The sequence below is a fragment of the Canis lupus genome, chromosome 27 (genome assembly GCF_011100685.1).
Source record: "Canis lupus familiaris isolate Mischka breed German Shepherd chromosome 27, alternate assembly UU_Cfam_GSD_1.0, whole genome shotgun sequence".
Classification (NCBI taxonomy): domain Eukaryota; kingdom Metazoa; phylum Chordata; class Mammalia; order Carnivora; family Canidae; genus Canis; species Canis lupus.
Genome location: NC_049248.1, coordinates 8,670,895 through 8,691,854, shown reverse-complemented (window position 1 = coordinate 8,691,854; position 20,960 = coordinate 8,670,895). Strand labels below are relative to the sequence as shown.

Genomic DNA, 20,960 nt, shown 5'->3' with positions numbered 1-20,960 from the left:
CGCCTCGGGTCTGTAGCGTGTAGAACACGCCGCAAGGCGCGTGTAAAACTGCGGCTGACAGTGTCGGGCGTGCCCTGGAGGCGGGGGGGGGGGGGGGGGGGCGGGGGGTGCACTGCCCCGATCGCGAGCGCAGGGGGCTGCCGTCCCGCGCCGCCCGGGAGCGCTCGGGGTCCAGCGGCCGCGCGGCTGCAGCGGCCCGAGCGGCGGCGCGTCCCCGGGCTGCGGGCCCCGCGGCTCTCCCGGCGCCGCCGGCTCCTCCTTAACCCGCGCGGGGAGGCGGCGGCGGCGGCCGCGGCGGCGGCCGGGCGGGCGGGGGAGGGGGAGGGGCGCGAAGCGCGGCGCGGAGGCCGGGGAGGAGCCGGGGCCTGCAGCGGAGCCGAGCCGAGCCCGAGCCCGAGCCGAGCCCCGCCACCGTCCGTCCGCCTTCTGGCTCCCCGGGAGCCCGGACCGGCCGGAGCCCGAGGGGTGGCAGCGCCGGGGGCCTCGCGCGCCGAGCGGAGCGGACCGGACGGGACGGGACTAGACGAGGCGCTGCCGCCACGGTAGCCGGGGACCCGAGTCGGGAGCCGCGGCCTCCCGGACCCTGCTACCCAGGCCAGCTCGCGGAGAGCGGGGCGTCGGAGAACCCCACCCTCGGGGGCGCCCCCGGAGCGGAGGCGGGAGCGGGGACGCGAGCAGCCTCCCTCCGCGCAGGAGCGGAGACCCTTTCCACTCGGGCGAGGGACCGAAGAGACCCCTGTCGAGGAGCGTCTCGTCTCCCCTAGGGGCGAGGAACACCCCCCTCCTGGCCCGGGGGACCGACCTCCCGGAGTGGACGGGGCGATCCTGCTAAAGGAAGCCGACCGAGCGAGACCGCCCAGCGTGCCTCCGCCCCTCCAAACGCACACTCGCCGCAGTTCAGGACTTTTGAGGCTCAGAGAAAGGAGGAAATGCCTCTGGAGTAGGCGCCCTCCATCCTATCCAGTACTCACAGGGGAGACGAGTCCTCACATCCAGGAGCGGAGGACACTCGAGGGAAAAGAAGAGGAGTCGGCTTTCGGCCTCTCAGGAGAGGGGAAGAACTCTCCTCTCAACTTCCTTGTACCTAGACAGTGGAACAGGGCAGAGCCCCTCCGCTCAGATCTCCAGCACACAGAAAGAGCCCTCCACTCCCGAAAGATCCAGTTTGGGGGGGAGGGGGACTCCCCCAAGGGGGAGGAGACAACTCCTGGTTGGGAGAGGCTCCTCCCCTCCTCCCCAGGGTAACTGGCAGGGTGTGGGGGGTGTGCCACCTTCCCCAGGTAGGACCTCCTTCTCCTCCACCTCCTCCTCCTCCTCCTCCTCCTCCTCCTCCTCCTCCTCCTCCTCCCTCCGCTCCTCATCCTCAGGGGACCCGGTTCCCCACCCCAGTTTGGGATGTTCAGCCAAGTACAGGAAGAGCCACTGAGGATGAGACCCTTCATCTGCCTTTGAAGAGGGGAGTCCCTCCAACCCCAAACTCCAGTACCAGGTGGTTCCCTCCTTTTACTGGGGGAACCTTGGAGACAGGTTAGTGCTTTCTTTCACCTTCTCTGTCCTCTTTAGGTACCAGTGGGTGTAGGAGGGGCTGAGATGGTGGCTCTTGGGTTTCATCACTGGGGAAGGAAAAAGAGACTCTTCTGGGGAATGTGTTCTGAAGAAGCTCCTGGATTCAAACTTCTATCTTGTTGCAGAGGCTCTGAGAAATGGGTTTCCTAGTGTTCGGTGGCTAGATGGATGGGATTCATTTGAGGTCCCTAGGGACGGGTATGTTTCCATGCTGAGGTCAGAGGAATATCAGCAAACACCTGCATTTTCAGAACTCCATCCATACTGTGTAATAATGATGGATACTTCCCAACCAGGATCCCATACTGCCCCCCATTGTTGGGCTTTTTTACTTCACTAAAGTCATCGTGGCATTTCATGGCCTAGACTTGGCTATGGCTTCCACTGATATTACCTGTTCTTACCTTGTAAGACTCCGTCAGCTTAATGTCTGTCTACCAGAGCTGTTCTCTCCAACCCACTGTGATTACCATCTCCTGGACAAGAAAGTCAGTCTGTCCCCACTCACCCTTCCTCAGACACCAGGAGACCTCCTCTTGCGGCATACTCATTCCGGATGGAAGCATGCCTCTATCAATAAAATCCAGAGGGAAAATGAAAATCCTAAATATCCCAAGGCAGGAAGAAAGGGTGTAGGGGAACACCAACTCCTGGGTCGAAATTCTTCCATAATGCTGGCCCTGTACGCCTGTCCTTGTGCCCTACACAGCTCCTGTCCACAGCTCCCGTCCTCACCGCCATTTCATCAGAAAAAAGCAGATCCTGGCTAGGAAGAGAGGGGTGTTGCTGCTCAGTCTCCTTCCAGTCTTTCGTCTAAAAAAGTTGATCACCAGGGAGATTTGACCTGTGATGAATTTTCTTTCAGAAACCACCTAATAGTTTCATCTTTTCCCTTCCCATTTCTTGTTCAGTTGTGTGTCCCTGGAATCTTTTATTTAAGTTTCTTTCATGAGATACGAGCAGGAATCACCAAAGCCCAGCATTGTCAGAAAAGGCAGGAAAAAGGTGCCAGGACCTCCTTCTAGCTGACACCGGGCTACGTGTTTAGCAGTGTGTCTTGCAGCCTGGGATCACTAGCTGGGCGCCCGCTTTCCTGCTTTGCCTTTAGTACATCTCTCATTTTCTATGTGCACCTATAGCAAAACCAAGTGCAACACTTCATCCTAAGTGGGTTTTTATGTTTCTTCTTTCTGCATCTGGGCCATAATGGGCTGCCTAAGTCCCTACATACAGCCACTTGGTCCTGGAAACCACCTTATGTGGTGGTATATGAGACAGGGTTATCATCTAGGTTTGTATAGCTGTGCTGCGCATTCTCTACATGGTGTGCCTGTGTTTCCTAATTCAGGTGAATGTGGCTCTGTTTTGAGTGGGTACGTGTGTGGAGATAGTCATGTGTTTTTCAGACCAAGCCTCCAATTACCCAGAATCCTATGTTTCTGGTAGGCCTCTAGAAGCCGGTGCCTCTGTTCAAGGACCTGGAGAGGGTGCTGGTAAGGCTCCCTGCTTGGAGGAGAGGCTTGGCCTGCCGTGGCCAGCGGGAACCCTCGCGAATGGTTGGGCGAAAGTCATTTCATATGGCAGGGCAGCTCAGTGTCATGCTGGGGTCACTTCTTCTAGAGCCAGCAGGAGAGTTTAATTTCTGATATCTCTGGTCTCAAAACCATGAGGATCCTTGGCTCTTAACTCAAGAACTCCCTCCCCTGCTTTGTGAAAAGAGCCGACTCTGGTGTAATAGCAACCTATTTCTCCCAAAATGCTTTCCCAGATGCTGGAATGCAACTTGTTGAGTGGCTCAGAGTGAACTGTATCACAACAGCTCCAGGTGTACCACCACCACACAGTGTAACTGGCCCTGAATTAGGGACGGAGTTTCCCTAATTCTCCTTGCCTCTGCGGTGTCTGTTGGAAGCAGATGGCTGTTGGGTTGGATTAACTATGATTTAGAGAGTGCTGTTTTCCAGATCATGTCTTATGACTAGACTTGGTCCCTGCTGAAAAATAAGAGGTGATATCCCCTTGTTCCTTCATATTTGGACTTTACTTAGTCCTGGCATTGGTTAGTAGTGGGGTGATACTATCTCCAAAGTAAAAGTTTTAGATTCTGGCATCCTGAAAGCTATTGCAAACTCAGTGCAGGTTTGGTAATGTGAATCATTGCAGGTTTGCTGCTTGCATTCTTACCTCTATGGTCTGCTTTCTATTTTCTAATATTCTCTTTTTTCCCCCATTCAAAATAATAATAATAGTTATACTTACATAACACTTGCTAAATGCCTTAAAATATTAATTTGAGGCAATCCTCACAACAACCCTATGCAGGTACAGTTATCATCTCTATTTTATAGATGAAGAAACAACACAGAGAGGTTAAGTAACTTGCCCAAGCTTGCACAGCCAGGACATAATGGAACCAGGATTGAAACCCAGGCAGCCTGACTGGTAATTGGTGATGTGGTAAACTTAACCACTGCTCTATTAGTTTTGGCATTCCGTCCAGAGCAGGAAGTTATCATTCCGGAGTACCTGACCTTGGCACCATCCAGAGAACAATTCCTGGCCTTTTGGATAAAGTGGGAAGAAAACTTTACCTATTATTTTGGATCTTACACATCTCATCTAGGGTCACTAATCCACTCCATCAGAATGTCTTTCTCTTTTTCTCCACCTTTCTCCCAGTACTGTAGTCTTAATTAGACGTCCTGTGGATGTGATGGAGCCTGCCCTTTGGCTGCCTTTCCCAGTTTCTATGGGTATTTCCTTTCAGTCTTCCAGCACGCAGAGAAGAATGTAGCCTGACTTAGGTTCTGCCCAAGCCCAGTGGCATGAGGCCCACCTGGAGAGAGAGGTCTGGGTAACTAGGTTGGTTGGACTGAGAAATGGAAGTATCTCTTGTTTGCCTTTCTAATAATAGCCCTGCACATTAGCCTCGTGCCATTATTTTGGGGAGCATGGAATGTGAAGCAGCCACGAGCTCATTAAGCTTCATTCACTTCCCTCCAAGGATGAAGCTTTGGCAGTGTTTATGACTTCATCCCTTTTATTGGAGGGGGAAACTGAGGCATCAGGACTTCAGGGAGCACCAGATGGTTAGGGACATTGAGTGAGTCAGTGTCAAGGTTGGGAATAGAACTGAGGGACCTCATCTCTAAGGTTCTGTGCACTGGGCTGCCCTTCAAGAATGGGGAAGTGATGGGGGTGAGGAAGTGGGATGGGTAAAGGGAGCATGGTGCCAAAAGATCAGAAGGACCTTTTACTGCAAGCTTCTTACAAGAATCTGGTCAGATTAGGATATATATATATATTAGGATATATATATATTAGGATATATATATATAATATATATATTATTAGGATATGTATGTTAGGATATATATATCCTAATATATTTGGATATATATTATAATATATTATTATATATAATATATATTATGTATATATTAGGATATTTAAATATATGTGTTTAAAGGTTATCTTTATTCATGAGAGAGACACAGAGAGAGAGAGGAAGAGACATAGGTAGAAGGAGAAGCTGGGTTCCTGCAAGAAGCCTGAAGTGGGACTCGATCCCAGGACCCCGGGATCATGACCTGAGCTGAAGGCAGACACTCAACCGCTGAGCCACTCAGGCATCCCAGATTAGGATATATTTTGAGTGCCAGGCAGTATCTGGAGGGCTGACTGAGAGAGTGCTGGAGAAAGGTTAAATTTAACCTCTCCTAACCTGGTGCTGGTGTAAGGCTAGGGAAGATCAGAGAACAATCAGCAAAGGCTGAGCGCTTCCCCTTCCGCAGTTCAGAGTGATTGGCATGTGCCAAATGGGTTCTGTAAACTGCTTGAAATGTATTATCATGTCCCTTGTCCAGTGTTGAGAGACTTTCAAATGAAGGGTCTGCGGAAGGCTTCTGTGTTCTTAAGATGAGGTTTCCTAGGGATTCCTAGCAGGAGATACTAGGAAATTCTTTACAGACCTCCCCTTTTGGGGAGGACCCAGGAGAACTCTGGTCACTTGCTTATTGTCACATTACTGTTCGGCTGTGATTACCTACCTGCAGGACCAATGATTGCCCCAAGCGCCCTGCTTTACCCTGGATGCTGTGGTGTTTTGACTTAGTAATGTGCTAGGAGGTCTGAACCTTCCTGGAATGATTAAATGTCCCTATTAGTGTCCAAGAGTTTCCATGATTTTAAGGCAAAATGGTGGTGGTGGGCTGGAAAGGATGGTGGTGGGGAAAGAAGCTAAGGATGAAGGAGAAATCCCTTCATGATGCTATTTATAAACATAGCTTTTTTTTTTTCACCCCTTTCTCCTGTCAGGCAGTTCTTCGGTTTCAGTTGGGTCTCATGCTGTTCAGGCCCCTGAGGCACTGAGGTGTTTCCTTCAGCTTTGTGGAGTGGGTGTGTTGCTGGTGAGGAGCCCGGCGCAGGGTGCATGTGCCTACATGCAGAGATTGTGTGGGTGGGGACCTTGGGGGACAGGGACATGAGTGAGAATGCTGATCCTTAGGAGAGAGGGTCAGTCTCAAGGGGAGGAGAGTCACTGCCACGGGAGACGGAGTGAGCTGACAGCCTGTGAGATGTGTTGGAGTCAGAACACAGGGGGAGACAGTCATACCTGGGCTTGAGCTTCTGACTCTGGAGTGTGTAGATTCGTGTGGAGTCCTAACACTTGTGCATATCATCCAGGTGCGGATTTAGACATTACAGACATGATGTGTTTCTGTACAGGGCCAGCTACCCCCGGCTCCTCCTGAGAAAAGCCCTGGTGGGACTGTCAACAGGGATATGGGAAAGAAATACTGGCCGGCCTCTCCAGGCCTGTGCAGGCACAAACCTGTCAAGCAGGGAGTGCTCAGGGCGGGTGGCTGGCATGGGCACTCGGGGAGCGCCAGTTGGCTACCAAGCGCTTCCTGCCAGCCTTCCGAGACCCTGCAATAGCAGAAAGCAGCACCCGGCGTTCTCCTCCCCCCCCCCTCCCGCCCCACAAGATTTCATTCTAGCTGCACCTCTCTGCCAGCAAGAGCGCCCAGGCTGTGTGGGTGGCGGCAGGGTGTGCAAACATCAGGCGTGGGCGGTTTGGCAGCACCAGGAGTCTGCATGGAGGTGCAGCAAGCCTGCGTGCCTGGCTGGGAAGGAAGGAGAGAGGAGGGGGGCGGGAGAAGGGGAGCCAGCTCTTAGCCCCAGAGTGGCTATTTTTAGCCAGGCTATCTGATTGTTACCGGTGTGCACACAGCTGGGTGTCTCCCCCCGGCTCAGTGAAGCCCAGCGGGCTCAGAGGTGGGAGGTCCTTGCCCATGACTTCTTCCTGGTGTTGGTGTCTGTGGGCGGGAGCATACCAGGGGTAGCTTTAAAGGTGTGGGCAGCTGTGCTCAGGATGTGTTACATCTGTGTGTGACTTTGTGCTTTGCTGGTAATGTACATTGTATACCTAACTGATCTCTGGGTATGGGGGCCACTGTGTATGTGTGTGTCTTGCATCTGTCCTTTGCTGATTGTCATATATAATTCCTGCTTGGGATAAATCTCATATGCCTCATGTGCATATATATGGGATTAAAAAGGGTGAGTGCTCAAATCTATCTAATACGAAACATCTTTAAAAGTGTTGGTGTGTGCTTCGTTGGTGTATACTTGTGTTTACTCTGTTTTTCTTTACATGTTCACTTGTGCTATCTGTGGATGTCGTATGTAAATAAAACAAGCATCACATAATTGGAGAGTAGACTTTGGCTGATTTTATATGGTCTATTAAGTTTTCAAAAAAATATGATATAGTTTAAGATATTGTGTTGTAGGGGTTTAAGTAAGGAGAATTGAGGGAATAGCACAACTGGTGGGTTCTCTTTTAGTCCTGAATGAAGGGAGAGTCCTGTTGGCTATGTTCTACATTAAGATACAGGGTAAGTACCAGTCTGTCATCTGGTAGGTGATTGGTGGTATATTGCTTGGGAGCTTTGGGGACCCTTGGTTGAGGACTGTCCTGTGACAGTCTCCCATGGGAATTATAGAGGGAAGAAACTCTACTTCCCTTAAAGAACTAAGATTTGAATATTACTTGGTGCTAGTAACCAGATAAAACACTCATCTATTCTATTTTCCTCTCCTCTTTGTTCTCTCCTCTGTAGAACCCAGAAGTACCATGGCTTCTGACCTAGAGAGTAGCCTCACCTCCATAGACTGGCTCCCCCAGCTGACCCTTCGAGCTACCATTGAGAAGCTTGGGAGTGCCTCCCAGGCTGGGCCTCCAGGTGGCAGCCGCAAGTGTCCCCCAGGCTCACCCACAGATCCGAATGCCACCCTGAGTAAAGACGACGCAGCAGTGCATCCAGGATGGCAAGCCACGATACAGCTATGCCACCCTCATCACCTATGCCATCAATTCCTCTCCCGCCAAAAAGATGACCCTCAGTGAGATTTACCGCTGGATCTGTGATAACTTCCCCTATTACAAGAATGCTGGCATTGGTTGGAAGGTGGGATGGCTTCTATAACTTGCGACAATCTTTTTCTCTACTTTTGTTTCTTCCTATAACCTGGTCCAGTCCACTCTGACCTGTTTCAGAGATGTGTGAACTTAAAATCTTATATCTCCCATCCCCTACTCTTTTTCAGAGTTGAACAACTTTCATAAGGTATATCAGGGAAACTCCAGTGATATCGAGCCACTAAGTGTAGTTATGAGGATGGCAGGATGCTGTTGCTCATCATACCCTCTTACCTTCTGAGTCCTCAAAAAGGAGATTCATTCATTTCACAAATACTTATTGCCACTCTACTATGTTCAAGTCACTGTGCAAGGCATGGCATTGCTTCTTCCTACCTAGAGGTAGGAGTCTCATCAGATTTCCAAAGCTTTGTTGCACATAGTCCTCATCTTTTGAAATTTGTATACTACTACTACTACTACTACTACTACTACTGATGATGATGATTAGGTCTTTCACCAACAGCCTATTCACCAAGCAAGTAGTAACAGGATAAGTTGTTTGGCTGGCAATAGAGGAAGAAGAAAACTCCTCTTCCATGCAAAGAAAGACTGATGTTCTTCATCTTTTGGAACAGTAACTCATTTGCCAGTTGTTGAGTAGGAATGGGGATTTAATGTAGTTCTTTTGCTCTGTAAATCACTAGTTGACATACAAACCAGATAATGATCTGGAGTCTATTGAAAGCATTCAGCTTTTCCTTCATGAGTGTGTCCCTGCTAGCTACCACAACCCCCAGCCTCACTCAACACACATATGCAACATTCTTTCTTTCCTCCAAATGCAGCATTCTGTGGGCTGTGGAGAAAACAAAAGTGAACTTGTGCCTTTGTTTTGTTCCTAATTTATATTTTGTTTTTATTTATATAAACAGTTTTAAAGTATTATTCTTTTACTGGAGGCAGAATGAATTAAGAAACTGGGCAGATGTGATTTTGAGGTGTTTATATACCTGTTGTCAGTTGGGTGAAAGATTGAAAAACTATATAACCAGAAAGATTATGTAGTTTTATATATATATACCAGAAGCACCTGGTACTTAAATTTATAGGCATTACCTCCCATTGATTAAATTTCTGCATTTTCTGATCTCCTTGCTCTCACTATCTGCTAGGTAAGTTCCTCCATCAGTATAATTAAGAGGTACTAAGTTTGCCAGATACCGGAACTTTATTACGTATGTTACATCCTTTTGTGTCTGTCCCTCTGTGTCCTACTGGAAAACTTTCTGCTTTACACAATGCTCAAAGCTAACTGGCTTCTCTGCTTCCCTAGAATTCGATTCGGCACAACCTTTCTCTCAACAAGTGTTTCCGGAAGGTACCCAGACCTCGGGATGACCCTGGGAAGGTGAGACGCTCCTGTAAGCATTGAAAGGAGGAGCAGGAAGGAGAGTAGTTGACAGCCTAGAGTCCTGTGGCTGTTTTAATTACCCAGAAGAGGAAATAATGTTAATTAGAGAAGCAGCTTTATTTTTTTTCTTAAAGGAAGAGTGTGGCTATCGTGTTTGTGAGCCCCCACGAGCACAGGTGACTAAGAAAAAAGATTGTGAAATCTTTTTTTTAAATAGAATTATTTATGGTAAAGTTGACTTTAATGCCCCCTTTCTTATGTGTGGCACTCTTTCTAGATGTGAAAGGTAGACTTACTAATCTTTGTAGGAACTTTTCTATACAAAAGCCCATCACTTTTATCTTCAAAAGGAAAAAGATAAATCAATGTCTTCATTTGATCAATGTGGATGCTGGAGTTCAGGAGAGCATTGCCTAAGATCACACAGAAGGGGAGGGTTGTGTCTGGGCATTTCCAGCTCTTTGAACTAAATACCATCATTTTACTCCTCCAGAACAATCGAGGCCTGTGTTCGGATCACATACCTTTGACTTATTCATTGAGCTTTTAGGACAAATGTACTCCTCAAAAATAGCCAGTACCCTCAGGATTCTCTGTGATTCTCCAGTTACTTTTCTTAATATAACTTATTTTTTTGTGTGTGTGTGTGGAAATTCTCCCAAATATCTACTTTTCCAAAGGTGGAAATTTCCATGTATACTGATTTTGTTTTCTCTGGGGATGGTTCTCTTTCCAGGGCTCATATTGGACAATCGACACCTGCCCTGACATCTCCCGAAAGAGAAGACATCCTCCAGATGATGATGTAAGTCTGCACCTCATGGGGAGATGCCATTGCTGAGACAGCTGATCCTTCTACATCCTTTTCTGTATATTCAGTCCTTTCCTATGTTTGGGGCAAAGGATGAATACCAGCAGAGTTGAAACCATCGATCTCGGAAGGATGTTTAGCTTCTGCTTCTAGATTTCTGTTCTTTTATAACCCTCAGCTATCCCAAGACTCACCAGAACAGGAGGCAAGCAAAAGCCCACGGGGAGGTGTACCAGGGAGTGGAGAAGCCTCACTGCCTTCTGAGGGGAATCCTCAGATGTCACTTCAGAGCCCCACATCTATCACCAGCTACAGCCAGGTAAGAAGTAGAGATTTCAGGGTACACGGGGATGGATGGGTAGGTGAGTGGGTGGCTGAACAGATTCCTATATTTGCCAGTTCAAAATGATGTATTGAGTATCTGTGACGTATAAGGCAAAGAAATTGGGAAAGAAGGGGAAAGCAGAAGAGGGAGACAGAGAGAGAGAGAGAGGATATGTAACAGAACTTTGGGAAAGATCAGGGGCAAGAAAAGTGGTGAGAAGAGAAGAGGAACCAAAAAGGTTATGAGAAAGGAAGATGGACAGAGCCTAGGAAAAAGGCTTGAGGTACATCATGATAGGAATAAAGGAGATAGGAAGGGACAGGGTATTTATTCATTGAAAAGTTAGGAGAGGCTAAAGACAAGCCAGAGAGCTTGGTGACCATTAAGGGGATGTTTGGGTCCTTATCGTAATACATGGATCAAGTCTTTCTTACTCCCTCCTTTCTGCAGGGCACAGGATCTGTGGATGGTGGAGCAGTAGGAGCAGGGGCTCCAGGCCGAGAAAGTGCTGAGGGTCCTCCTCCCCTCTATAACACCAACCACGACTTCAAATTCTCCTACTCAGAGATCAATTTTCAGGATCTAAGCTGGTCCTTTCGCAACCTCTACAAATCCATGCTGGAGAAATCCTCTTCCTCCTCTCAGCATGGTGAGCCTGCAGTTGGGATGAGGCCATGAACGTCCTTATACTCCTGAATGGGTGATAACATTCTCTTCTCTCCCTTCTGTCTTATTTTTCATACAAGGAGAGGTTGATCACTGGTCAGGGGAACCATCTCAGAAACCAAAAATGTTTGGAGTCACACTCTTCTGGCTTAGCTCTGAAGGACAGCTGTTTCAAGAGGCAGGCTGGGTTATTAGCTTCAGAAAGTGAGTTGGAGGGATTCCTCTTCTAAAACTAAGGGCAGTGACTTTATGGCTGCAAGCAGGTCGTTTACAGGATGGCCACCAGGGGACAGCAGTGGTTTCCTTTCCCTCAGAATCTGTTTCACTGTGAGACAAATTAATTCTTTAGTATATTTATATTTATACTGATTTTTAAAAAAGATTTTATTTATTTATTTGAGAGAGAGAGAGAGATGGAGAGAAGGAGAGAGAGAGAGAGAGAGAAATAGTGAAGGAGAACAGGAAGCAGGGAGAAGAAGGAGAAGCAGGCAAGCCTGATGTAGGGCTTGATCCCAGGACCCCAGGATCATGACCTGAGCTGGAGGCGGATGCCCAACTGGCTAAGCCACCCAGGTGCCCCTATTTATGTTGTTTTTTTTAAAAAGATTATTTATTTGAGAGAGAGAGAGAGAGAGAGAGAGAGAGAGAGGTGTGCAGAGAGGGAGGGACAGAATTAGTCTTTAAAAAGACTCTGTGCCAAGGTGGAGCCCAACTCTGGGCCTGATCACACCACCTGAGTTCGTGAGATCATGACCTGAGCCGAAATCAAGAGTCAGACCCTCGGGATCCCTGGGTGGCGCAGCGGTTTGGCGCCTGCCTTTGGCCCAGGGCGCGATCCTGGAGACCCGGGATCGAATCCCACGTCGGGCTCCCGGTGCATGGAGCCTGCTTCTCCCTCTGCCTGTGTCTCAGCCTCTCTCCTCTCTCTGGGTGACTATCATAAATAAATAAAAATTAAAAAAAAAAAAAAAAAAAAAAAAAGAGTCAGACCCTCAACCAACTAACTCACCCAGGCACCCCATGTGGATTTTTATTAGGAAAAATCTCAAACAGATGCAAAAATAGAGAAAACAGTGTAATAAACTCTTGGATTTCCAGCTTTTAAAATGGCCCAATTTTAACAGGTACCAATATTTTTTCAGCTCATTTACCACCCAGCTTTTTTTTTTTTTAATTGGAGTAATTTAAGGCAATTCCTAGACATGTCATCTCACCTATGGATACTATTTCAGTGTGCAGTCTTAATGATGAAGACTTGGTTATCCACTGCCATTATTACTCTTAATAGAGTTGATAATACTTCCTTAATATCTTGTCCATACTCAAATTTCCCAAATTACCATGTAAGAGTAATCTAAAGTTCCTATTGGGAAGTCTCCTTGAGAGATCATCTGGTCCAGCCCTCTGTGATTCTTGTTTGTTTCTGGTTTTAAAGAAATCAGAGGTAGGGGTCAAGACTTCAGGTCAGGCATCAGAGCTTCTTGTTCCTACAGTCACCTTGTACAGGCCACAGGAGATGAATGAGATGATTGAAAATGGTTGGAAGCCACCTTTCGGAAATGTATATTAATTGCCGTGGATTTCTTCTTTTATTTATTTACTTATTAATTATTTTTGTAAAGATTTTTATTTATTCATGATAGACACAGAGAGAGAGGCAGAGACACAGGCAGAGGGAGAAGCAGGTCCTTCGCGGGGAGCCTGATGTGGGACTCGATCCCAGGACCCCGGGATCACGCCTTGAGCCAAAGGCAGATGCTCCACCACTGAGCCACTCAGGCATCCCAGATTTCTTTTCTTAGATCCTGGGGGATTTAGATCTAGCGTTATGGTCTAAGATTATAGCCTTTGCTTGAGGAATGAGTGCAGGCCAGATGATTGGTTGATCAGGAGTGGGGAGTAGGAAGGGGCTCTCATAAACAAAGTGAAAAATTAGATTGAATGAGGACTGCCAAGTATTTACTCAAGTTTAATTGTGGCCGAAAGCCCCTACCTGGTCTCAGTTTCTAGTTCTCCCCTGCCCAACATGTGTGAGAACTTCATCTATCCTTGCTCTACACTTCATCCAACTCCATTTGTTGGTAGTGAATCCAAGAAGAGTGTAGACACAGTAAAGAAGAATAGAGAGCAGGTGCCCAATGGCTTTGTTTTATTTGTAATTTACTTTCTAAACTTCACCTGATATCTGACTTATTTTGACACTTTGATTCCAGCCCTACCCCCAGATCCCTGAGGAATAGCATAAAAAGGTGCAGGCTGACCTTTTTGCTAACATTTTAGCAGTTGCCGCACTATCAAGGCACTCCTTCTGTTATTAGAGGTGGGAGAATGGTGGGTGGCAGAGGAAGCCAAGAGGACCGTTGCCTTCCTAGAATAGCCTTACCCTTGGAAGTCTGGGGTTTCTGCCCAAGGCCTCCCATCTCAATCGTGGAAATCTTGTTTAGTGAAAAATGCATTGGGGTGCCTGGGCAGCTCACTCTGTTGAGAGTCTAACTCTTGATTTAGGTTCAGGTCATGATCTCAGGGTCTTGGGATTGAGCTCTGAGCTCAGTGGAGAATCTGCTTGAGATTCTCTCTCTCCCCCTGCCCCTCCCCCTGTTCACATATGCTCTCTCTTTCTCAAATAAGTAAATGAATCTTTGGAAAAAAAAAAAAGAAAAGAAAAATGCATTGCCCAATTCACTTGGCTATCTCCTCCTACCCTGTAGGCTTCTCGTCTCTCCTGGGGGACATGCCACCCTCTAACAACTACTACATGTACCAGCAGCAGCCGCCGCCACCTCAGCAGCAGCAGCAGCAACCACCACAGCCACCACCCCAACAGTCACAGCCGCAGCCACAGCAGGCACCAGCCCAGGGCCCTTCAGCTGTAGGGGGTGCTCCTCCATTGCACACCCCAAGCCCAGATGGTTGTACCCCACCAGGTGGGAAGCCGGCGGGGGCTGAAGGCTACGGGCCTCCCTCTGTGATGACCATGCATCCACCCCCACTGCAGCACGGAGGCTACCACCCACATCAGCACCATCCCCACCCCCACCCTGCCCAGCAGCCACCGCCGCCACCACAGCAACAGGCACAAGGCCAGGCTCCTATGAACAGTACTGGCTTTGGTGAGTGAGGAGGGTGCAGGGAGATCTGAGAGGAGGGCCAACTGCCCCCCTTCTTCTGACTGTGGCCTGGAGATGCAGTTGGTTAGGAAGCTGACAGTGGGTCTCTAGCCTCGATCCCCCAGCACAGCATCTCTGAGTGAGCAGATGTTGCTACTTAGAGCTCCATGTTACAGACTTCTTTGACCACCTGTGATTGCTTTACATATTCTCCTGCCTGTGAGCTAGGTTGCCTATCCCCTAAGCATCTGATAGCTTTACTAGTTCTTGATCTCCAGGGAGAGAGATTTTAAGATTATCTTGGTAACATAATTGATAACCTTGCATACTCGGAGTGCTTATTATCCATTTTCCTCTCCTCTTTACAGCCTTTCCTCCTGACTGGTGCTCCAATATCGACTCCTTAAAGGAAAGCTTTAAGATGGTGAATCGGCTCAACTGGTCCAGCATTGAGCAGTCACAGTTCTCAGGTGAGTAATGAGAGGAACCTCTTCCAGAGGGAAGAGGAGCATGTTGTGAGTTGAAAGCCTAGTAGAAACCAGCAAAGCAGAAGGGAGTGGTTAAATGAAGTGTGGGGATGGAGGATTCCATTGTTTCCCCTCCATATTTCCCAACGTGGATGATGCCAATGTTATTTTCAAATTTCATAATTTTGCCTTAATGCACTAAAAATATGACCATGTTTTATCTTGGCTAGTTCTGTCCTTAGAGAGGGAAGGCTCTCAGGAATTCAGAAACCTGGACCACTATTTTGTAGTTTTGTCACCATTTACTGGCTAATTCATTTGCTCACTTTGAAATTTTGTTTTCTTTACTGGTGGAGATGGAAATTATAATAAGAATTTAGTAAGGAGCAAATAGAAGAAGAGTTTGAAAATGTAGAGCTCTAAGAGATGTCACTTATTTTTGGCAATGAACCTAGTCAGTGGCGTTGATTCATGATGTGGTTGGGAATCAGTGAGATAGGGGTAAATACCGTAGGGGCTTCGGGACCTCTGCAAAGGGTAGCATTTCTTGCTTCTCTGTTTGCAGAACTGATGGAGAGTCTGCGGCAGGCAGAGCAGAAGAACTGGAGCCTCGATCAGCATCACATTGCCAATCTGTGTGACTCTCTCAACCACTTCCTCACTCAGACTGGTCATGTGCCCCCACAAGGGGGCTCCCACCGGCCACCAGCCCCTGCCCGTATTGCTGACTCCTGTGCCCTTACCAGTGGCAAACAAGAGCCAGCCATGAACCAAGGTAGTGAACAAAGCAAGTTGCCAAGGAGGTGGAGACTATGACAAAAAGAGAGGGGGAGGTAAAGGACAGAAGAGAGTTGAGAAAAATCATCTGATGAGCAGTGACCCAAACTGAACAGTGGGACTAGTTTGTCTACTACATTGACTGAAGGTTTAGTGTATTAGTAAAGTCCCGTACTGAAAAACTGTATGATTCTCTTTTTACACCTTAATTTGGGAGATCAGAATTACTTAAGAAAAGGGAGGAGAAAGTGCCCATTCCAAGTTTGTGTCTCGGCTACCCCAACCTGGATCATATCAGGTGGTGTTGTGATTCTCTGTGGTTACATGATCTTCAAGCCAGTGAAACGAGAGAGATTCAAGGATCGTGTTTCTATCTCTGTTTCTATATTTGTCATCCTTTGAATAGCCTTGGTATTTTATAGTTCCAGGGACAATTAGGGTCCCTTCTTACCCTAAGCTGTGAGGACCAACAGCTCCTGCAGAAAGCCTTTGTGTTTGCTGGAGCAACCAAACAGAGCAAGGAAGAGAGCAGATATGAAGGGGAAACAGAGTACTTCTTTCCCCCTCTATAGTGGGCCCACTTCATTGACTAGAATGAAGCTTACTCAAGTAACTCCTATCTTGCTTTGGCAGTGAACTCTTATGTGCACCCACAAGCCCCCCACCTCTATCCTGGCCCATCACCAATGTACCCCATCCCCACCCAGGACTCAGCAGCATACAATCGCCCAGGTAAGAGCTGGGGAGCTTGTTTCTCCAACAACCCAACCCTCTCTGCCCTGATGAGCTGTTTTGCTTTCCTCTGGCTCTGAGCCTGCATTCTCTTCCCTTTTGCTTGCCCCTGCTGGGAGTAGGTAAGCCTTCATGATCCCTAAGGCTGGAGGGTGGGCCCATTTGTGAGGGAGGCATATGTCATGGGAGACCAAAGAAGATTGCTTTACTTTAAGCAAAACTTGTGCCTATGATCATAAAAGGAAGTAAAAGCAGGGATGCCTGGGTGGCTCAGACAGTTGAGGTCTGCCTTCAGCTCAGGTCATGATCTTGGGGTCCTGAGTTTGAGCCCCAAGTCGGGCTCCCTGCTCGGTGGGGAGCCTACTTCTTCCTCTCTCTCTGCCCCTCTCCCAGCTCGTGCTCTCTCTCTCTCTTTCTCTCTCTCTCATTTGGATAAATAAAATCTTAAAAAAAAAAAAGGAAGTAAAAGCATGCATGCAGACCCAAGATATAGAACATTTATGTCCAGCTTTGGAATCTAGATGGAAGACATGATCAGGCAGATACAATGAACATATCATCCAGACATACCTGCTTTGTGCCCATGTCTGCTTTCCTGTCAGCTGACTCCTCGTATCAGGGATCTGGGATTGAACTACCTCTGATGGGGGGTAGGGAGGGTTGGAAGGAGACCCTAACTTGCCATAAAGAGTATAAATTGAGCAGATCGTTCCCTTTTAAATACATTTTGGAAAATCACTATTATTATCTTGCCTAACCACAAGTGTTTTCAATTTTTCGGGTGACATCAGACTCTCGGCTCATGCATTCCTTATACATTAATATGTTTACAAATTCCTGTACTGTGACTTTATATAATAGTACATTCTATATGGTATTTTTTTCATTATTACATGATCTTCATAAGTATAATTCTTACTGGTTGCATAGTATTAAATTGCCATGTGACCTATGTTTGCTCTGGTTTATTTCCACCACTGAAGTGGTGGCTAGCAGCAAAAATAACTCGGCTGATAAGGACTATAGTTTCACCAGCCCTTCCTCATGGGGCTGAGCATTGCCAAATAAGGGCACCAGCCCCTTATTTGGGGCTGAGCATTGCCAATCTAGATGGATAGAATAACTCTCCTTTTAATTTCTTTTTCTCTTCCCAACAGCACACCATATGGTCCCTCGGCCACCAGTTCCACCTCCTGGCGCCAATGAGGAGATCCCTGATGACTTCGACTGGGACTTGATCACTTAGGGCATCATGGAAAGTGGCCATGAGCCCAGGGCTGGGCGGCGAAGTCCGGCAGTGGGGCAAGAGCGGTCCCAGCCCATCCCTTCCTCCTTGCTGTATATAGTTATATATCCTCTTTTTTTCTTGCTCTGTCAGAGAAGCCACCGCAAGATGCTGCCGAAGATAACCCCCTCTTTCCTGCCTCCTTCTTCCTCTTCCTTCTTGTGTTTTTCCTAATTCTTTTATTATTATTCTTATTATGGTATTATTATTATTATTATTATTATTGTTATTATTATTATTGGTTATATGCTATCCCCAGTCTCCTGTCCCTCCCCCACAGACCATGTTCACCCCTTGCTAATTTAAAATCTGGCTGGAAGGTGAGGCCTTCATGGCCACAGAGAAAGGTTTCAAACCTTGATTGACCTTTCTCTTTGAGAAGCTCAATGCTGATCTCACCTTTTGGACCTAAATTGTTTTCTGTTCCTGTCAGTTCAGTCCAGTACTAGAGAAGCCACATTCTCAAGTAAAAGGGATCTAAAACACTGCTTCATAGCCATGAATTTGCAGGTTCTACTCAATGGTGCTAATTTTGTCCTCTGAGCTCTTTTTTGTCCCTTTAGATCTTCAATTCTTACCTCTGCCAATCCTCACTCCCATCTAGGGTGAGAGTGATGGTGGTGGTGCAGGAGGGTGATAATAAAATCCTAGTGGAATAAGAAGTCTGGGTTGGGTGGAGTCAAGTGCTGTAGAGGGGTGATGGAATATAAAACGGTCAGTTTCTATATGTTACTGGAAACTTCCATTGGCTTATTCCTACCCCTTAGTCTATTGGAGATAGATTGGTCTTAGCCAGAACTCTGCTTCTGTGGTAGGATTGAGGACAACCATACAGCAGAGGTTCAGCTTTTAGGAGATAGTTTCAATTTAACCCTTTTGAATGTTTAAACATAATTTTCTCTGGAAATTAAATGTGGCTCATATTTGCACTTACAAATTATCCTTCAATCCCCTTTTCTCATTTGGCAAATAGTATTTTGTCTTCCTTCAGTTGTTTGCTCACCTCTTCCTCCCCTTTTATTTTCTTCTCCCATTTTCTAGAACTCTCAAGAAAGAAAAGCAAGCCATTAACACTCTTAGTTTCATCATATTCCTAGGGCAAGATGGGAACCTCTTTCCCACTGATCGTAGCAGAGCCAAACCTATGGTGTCGATGATAGGAAGGTGAGGAGAGAGAGAGAAGTTGGTATACACATGGGCAGGGAGTATTTCAGTTATTTAGCTGTGTAGGCAAATGCTTCTCTTGAAATCCAGATCATTGGGGCTGAAGCTTTTGCCATTAGGCTTCTGAGGGGGTAAAGGAAATTGGTAGAGGGGAGTAAATAATTTAGAGAGGAGAGTTTATGAGGGCTAAGAGAGACCCCCGCCCAGAAAAAGGTAAGGAACAAACTTCTCTCCTTTAATGAGGAGTGGCCATGAGTTACTGCTGCAAAGCACTTAGTGTATGTTTAATGTTAACTGTTGAATATTAGCTGCAAGAGGGAAGAGCAATTTTACTTCTGTTTTTATTTCACTGAATGTTTGCTTTCTGAAAGCTACAGAATGACATGTAAGGAATGGACAAGGCCACTCTCTCTGTTATTTCTGCTTTTTGTTCATATTCTTTTATTACCCATGACTTCCAGGAGATCTGGCTTTCCACTCTTCTGCTTTTCCCCTCACCCACCCCTTCCTTTCTTTTTAAGGGGGTTATATGCAAGAGTTTGTTGAAGAAGGCTGAAGCAGAGGGGCAGGAAAGGGCGGTTAACTAAAGAGCACTTTATTTCTGTGAAGTTCTTTGTAAGATATGAGGGTGTGAGTGGCTTGAATCCCCCGCTGTTGGGCTGTCAGTGGGGTTGAAGTATCACATGATATTTCCCATTGAGGAAAGGAGAATCTCTCTTAGAGGGTGGCAAAATGCCTTTGCCCTGTGTCTGTTCTAGGCATCTCTTCTTTATTCCTTCTAGTCAAGGTGCCTCCTAGACACAACTTCCCGTCTGTCTTCCCCAAGACTCTCTTTACAGAGGATCACTTCTCTCTTCTCAACCCCTGTTCTACTCAGATCTGCACAGGATTTGCAAGGGTAGACAAAATTGTACATGTAAATGTCCCTTGTTTACGATTTCAACTGTGTCTTCTGAAAACTAGTCTCATTAGGACTCTGGTGGGCTGCCGGAGTAATTGAAGTTTGGGGCTAGGGCTGGAGATGGGCCATCAGGCCTCCTGGGATCTTAGCTTCCTTCCATTTCAACTCAGCCCGGCTAAATGGCACAGGACAAAGCTGACTCTCTTTGGGCCTCCATTTTCCCTCCCCTCCACGAAATGGAAACAATACTCCTTTTTCTTATTGGTCCAGCATGGCTGGGCTCGAAGTATAGTCGTTGTTGTATTGGGTGATGTGTGCAAAACTGCAGGACCTCACTGCCTATAAGAGGACATAAGGGAGAAATGGGAGGAGAGGGACAGGAAGAGCAATTATTTGGTATAGATATACTCATCCTTGCTTTCCTCTCTTCAACCCCCATGTTTCTGGTTTGGTGAGTCCCTTGTACCACCCATAATGCTTTGCATTGGTGCAGGCTGGCAAGGGGGTGTGTGATCTCACAAGTTGTTGTTGTTGTGTTTTGCATGCTTTCTTAATAAAAAAAGAAAAGGAAGAAGAACGTTTACATGGTTTTATCTTACTGGTGCTGGTCTCAAATTTCTTTTTGCCAGGGTAGGAAGGGAGAAGAGTGGAATCCTATGTTTTCAACTGGCCTTGGACCCCTTCCCTACCTCCTACCTCCACATTCAATTAGTTGATCTTGAAATTTTTTTTTTAAGGTTTTATTTATTTATCCATGAGAGATACAGGGTAAGAGGCAGAGACAGAGGGAGAAGCAGGCTCCCCATAGGGAGCCCCATGTAGGACTCAATCTCACGACTGGGATCACATGCTGAGCCAAAGGCAGACGCTCAACCACTGAGCCATCCCTTGAAATTGTTTTGTAAGATTGATGGGAAAGGAGAATTAAAAGACATGCTTTTAACATTGATTTTTCTTTCAAATGCTATTAAATGTGGTGAAATATTGTTGGGAGAGACAGTCACTGCTTGTAGCTTGGTTGTGGACTAAGCCGCTTTGCTTGTGTTCTGGGATATTTCAAAGTTTAAAGATACTACAATTTCAGGAGGAGTTAGGTCTCTGTCTGGGATTTCCTGTAAATACTCACAGGTACTTACCGGAATTTTTCATAAGAAAAGAGGGAATTCCAATTGTAGGATTTTTTTCAGAATACATTTCCCAGGAATGGAACTCTCAAAAGGAATCCAGGAATGGAACTATTGAATCTTTACAACTATGCCATTCACCCAAATATCCTGTACACTAAATACAGGAGTCTGCAACTTATACCCAGGGTCTTGTG

General features: G+C 46.9%; 1 protein-coding gene across 1 annotated transcript; it reads left to right on the top strand.

Annotated features, from left to right (window-relative positions):
• The first annotated feature begins 371 nt into the window (after positions 1-371).
• On the top strand, positions 372-20,216 carry FOXJ2 (forkhead box J2). Its single transcript, XM_038576691.1, is given in 12 exon segments — positions 372-1,527; positions 7,692-7,891; positions 7,893-8,039; positions 9,327-9,401; positions 10,141-10,209; positions 10,394-10,534; positions 10,991-11,189; positions 13,915-14,316; positions 14,682-14,783; positions 15,346-15,555; positions 16,191-16,289; positions 17,447-20,216. Coding segments are annotated over 11 exon segments (1,719 nt in total). The 5' UTR covers positions 372-1,527; positions 7,692-7,705; the 3' UTR covers positions 17,536-20,216.
• The last annotated feature ends 744 nt before the right edge of the window (positions 20,217-20,960 follow it).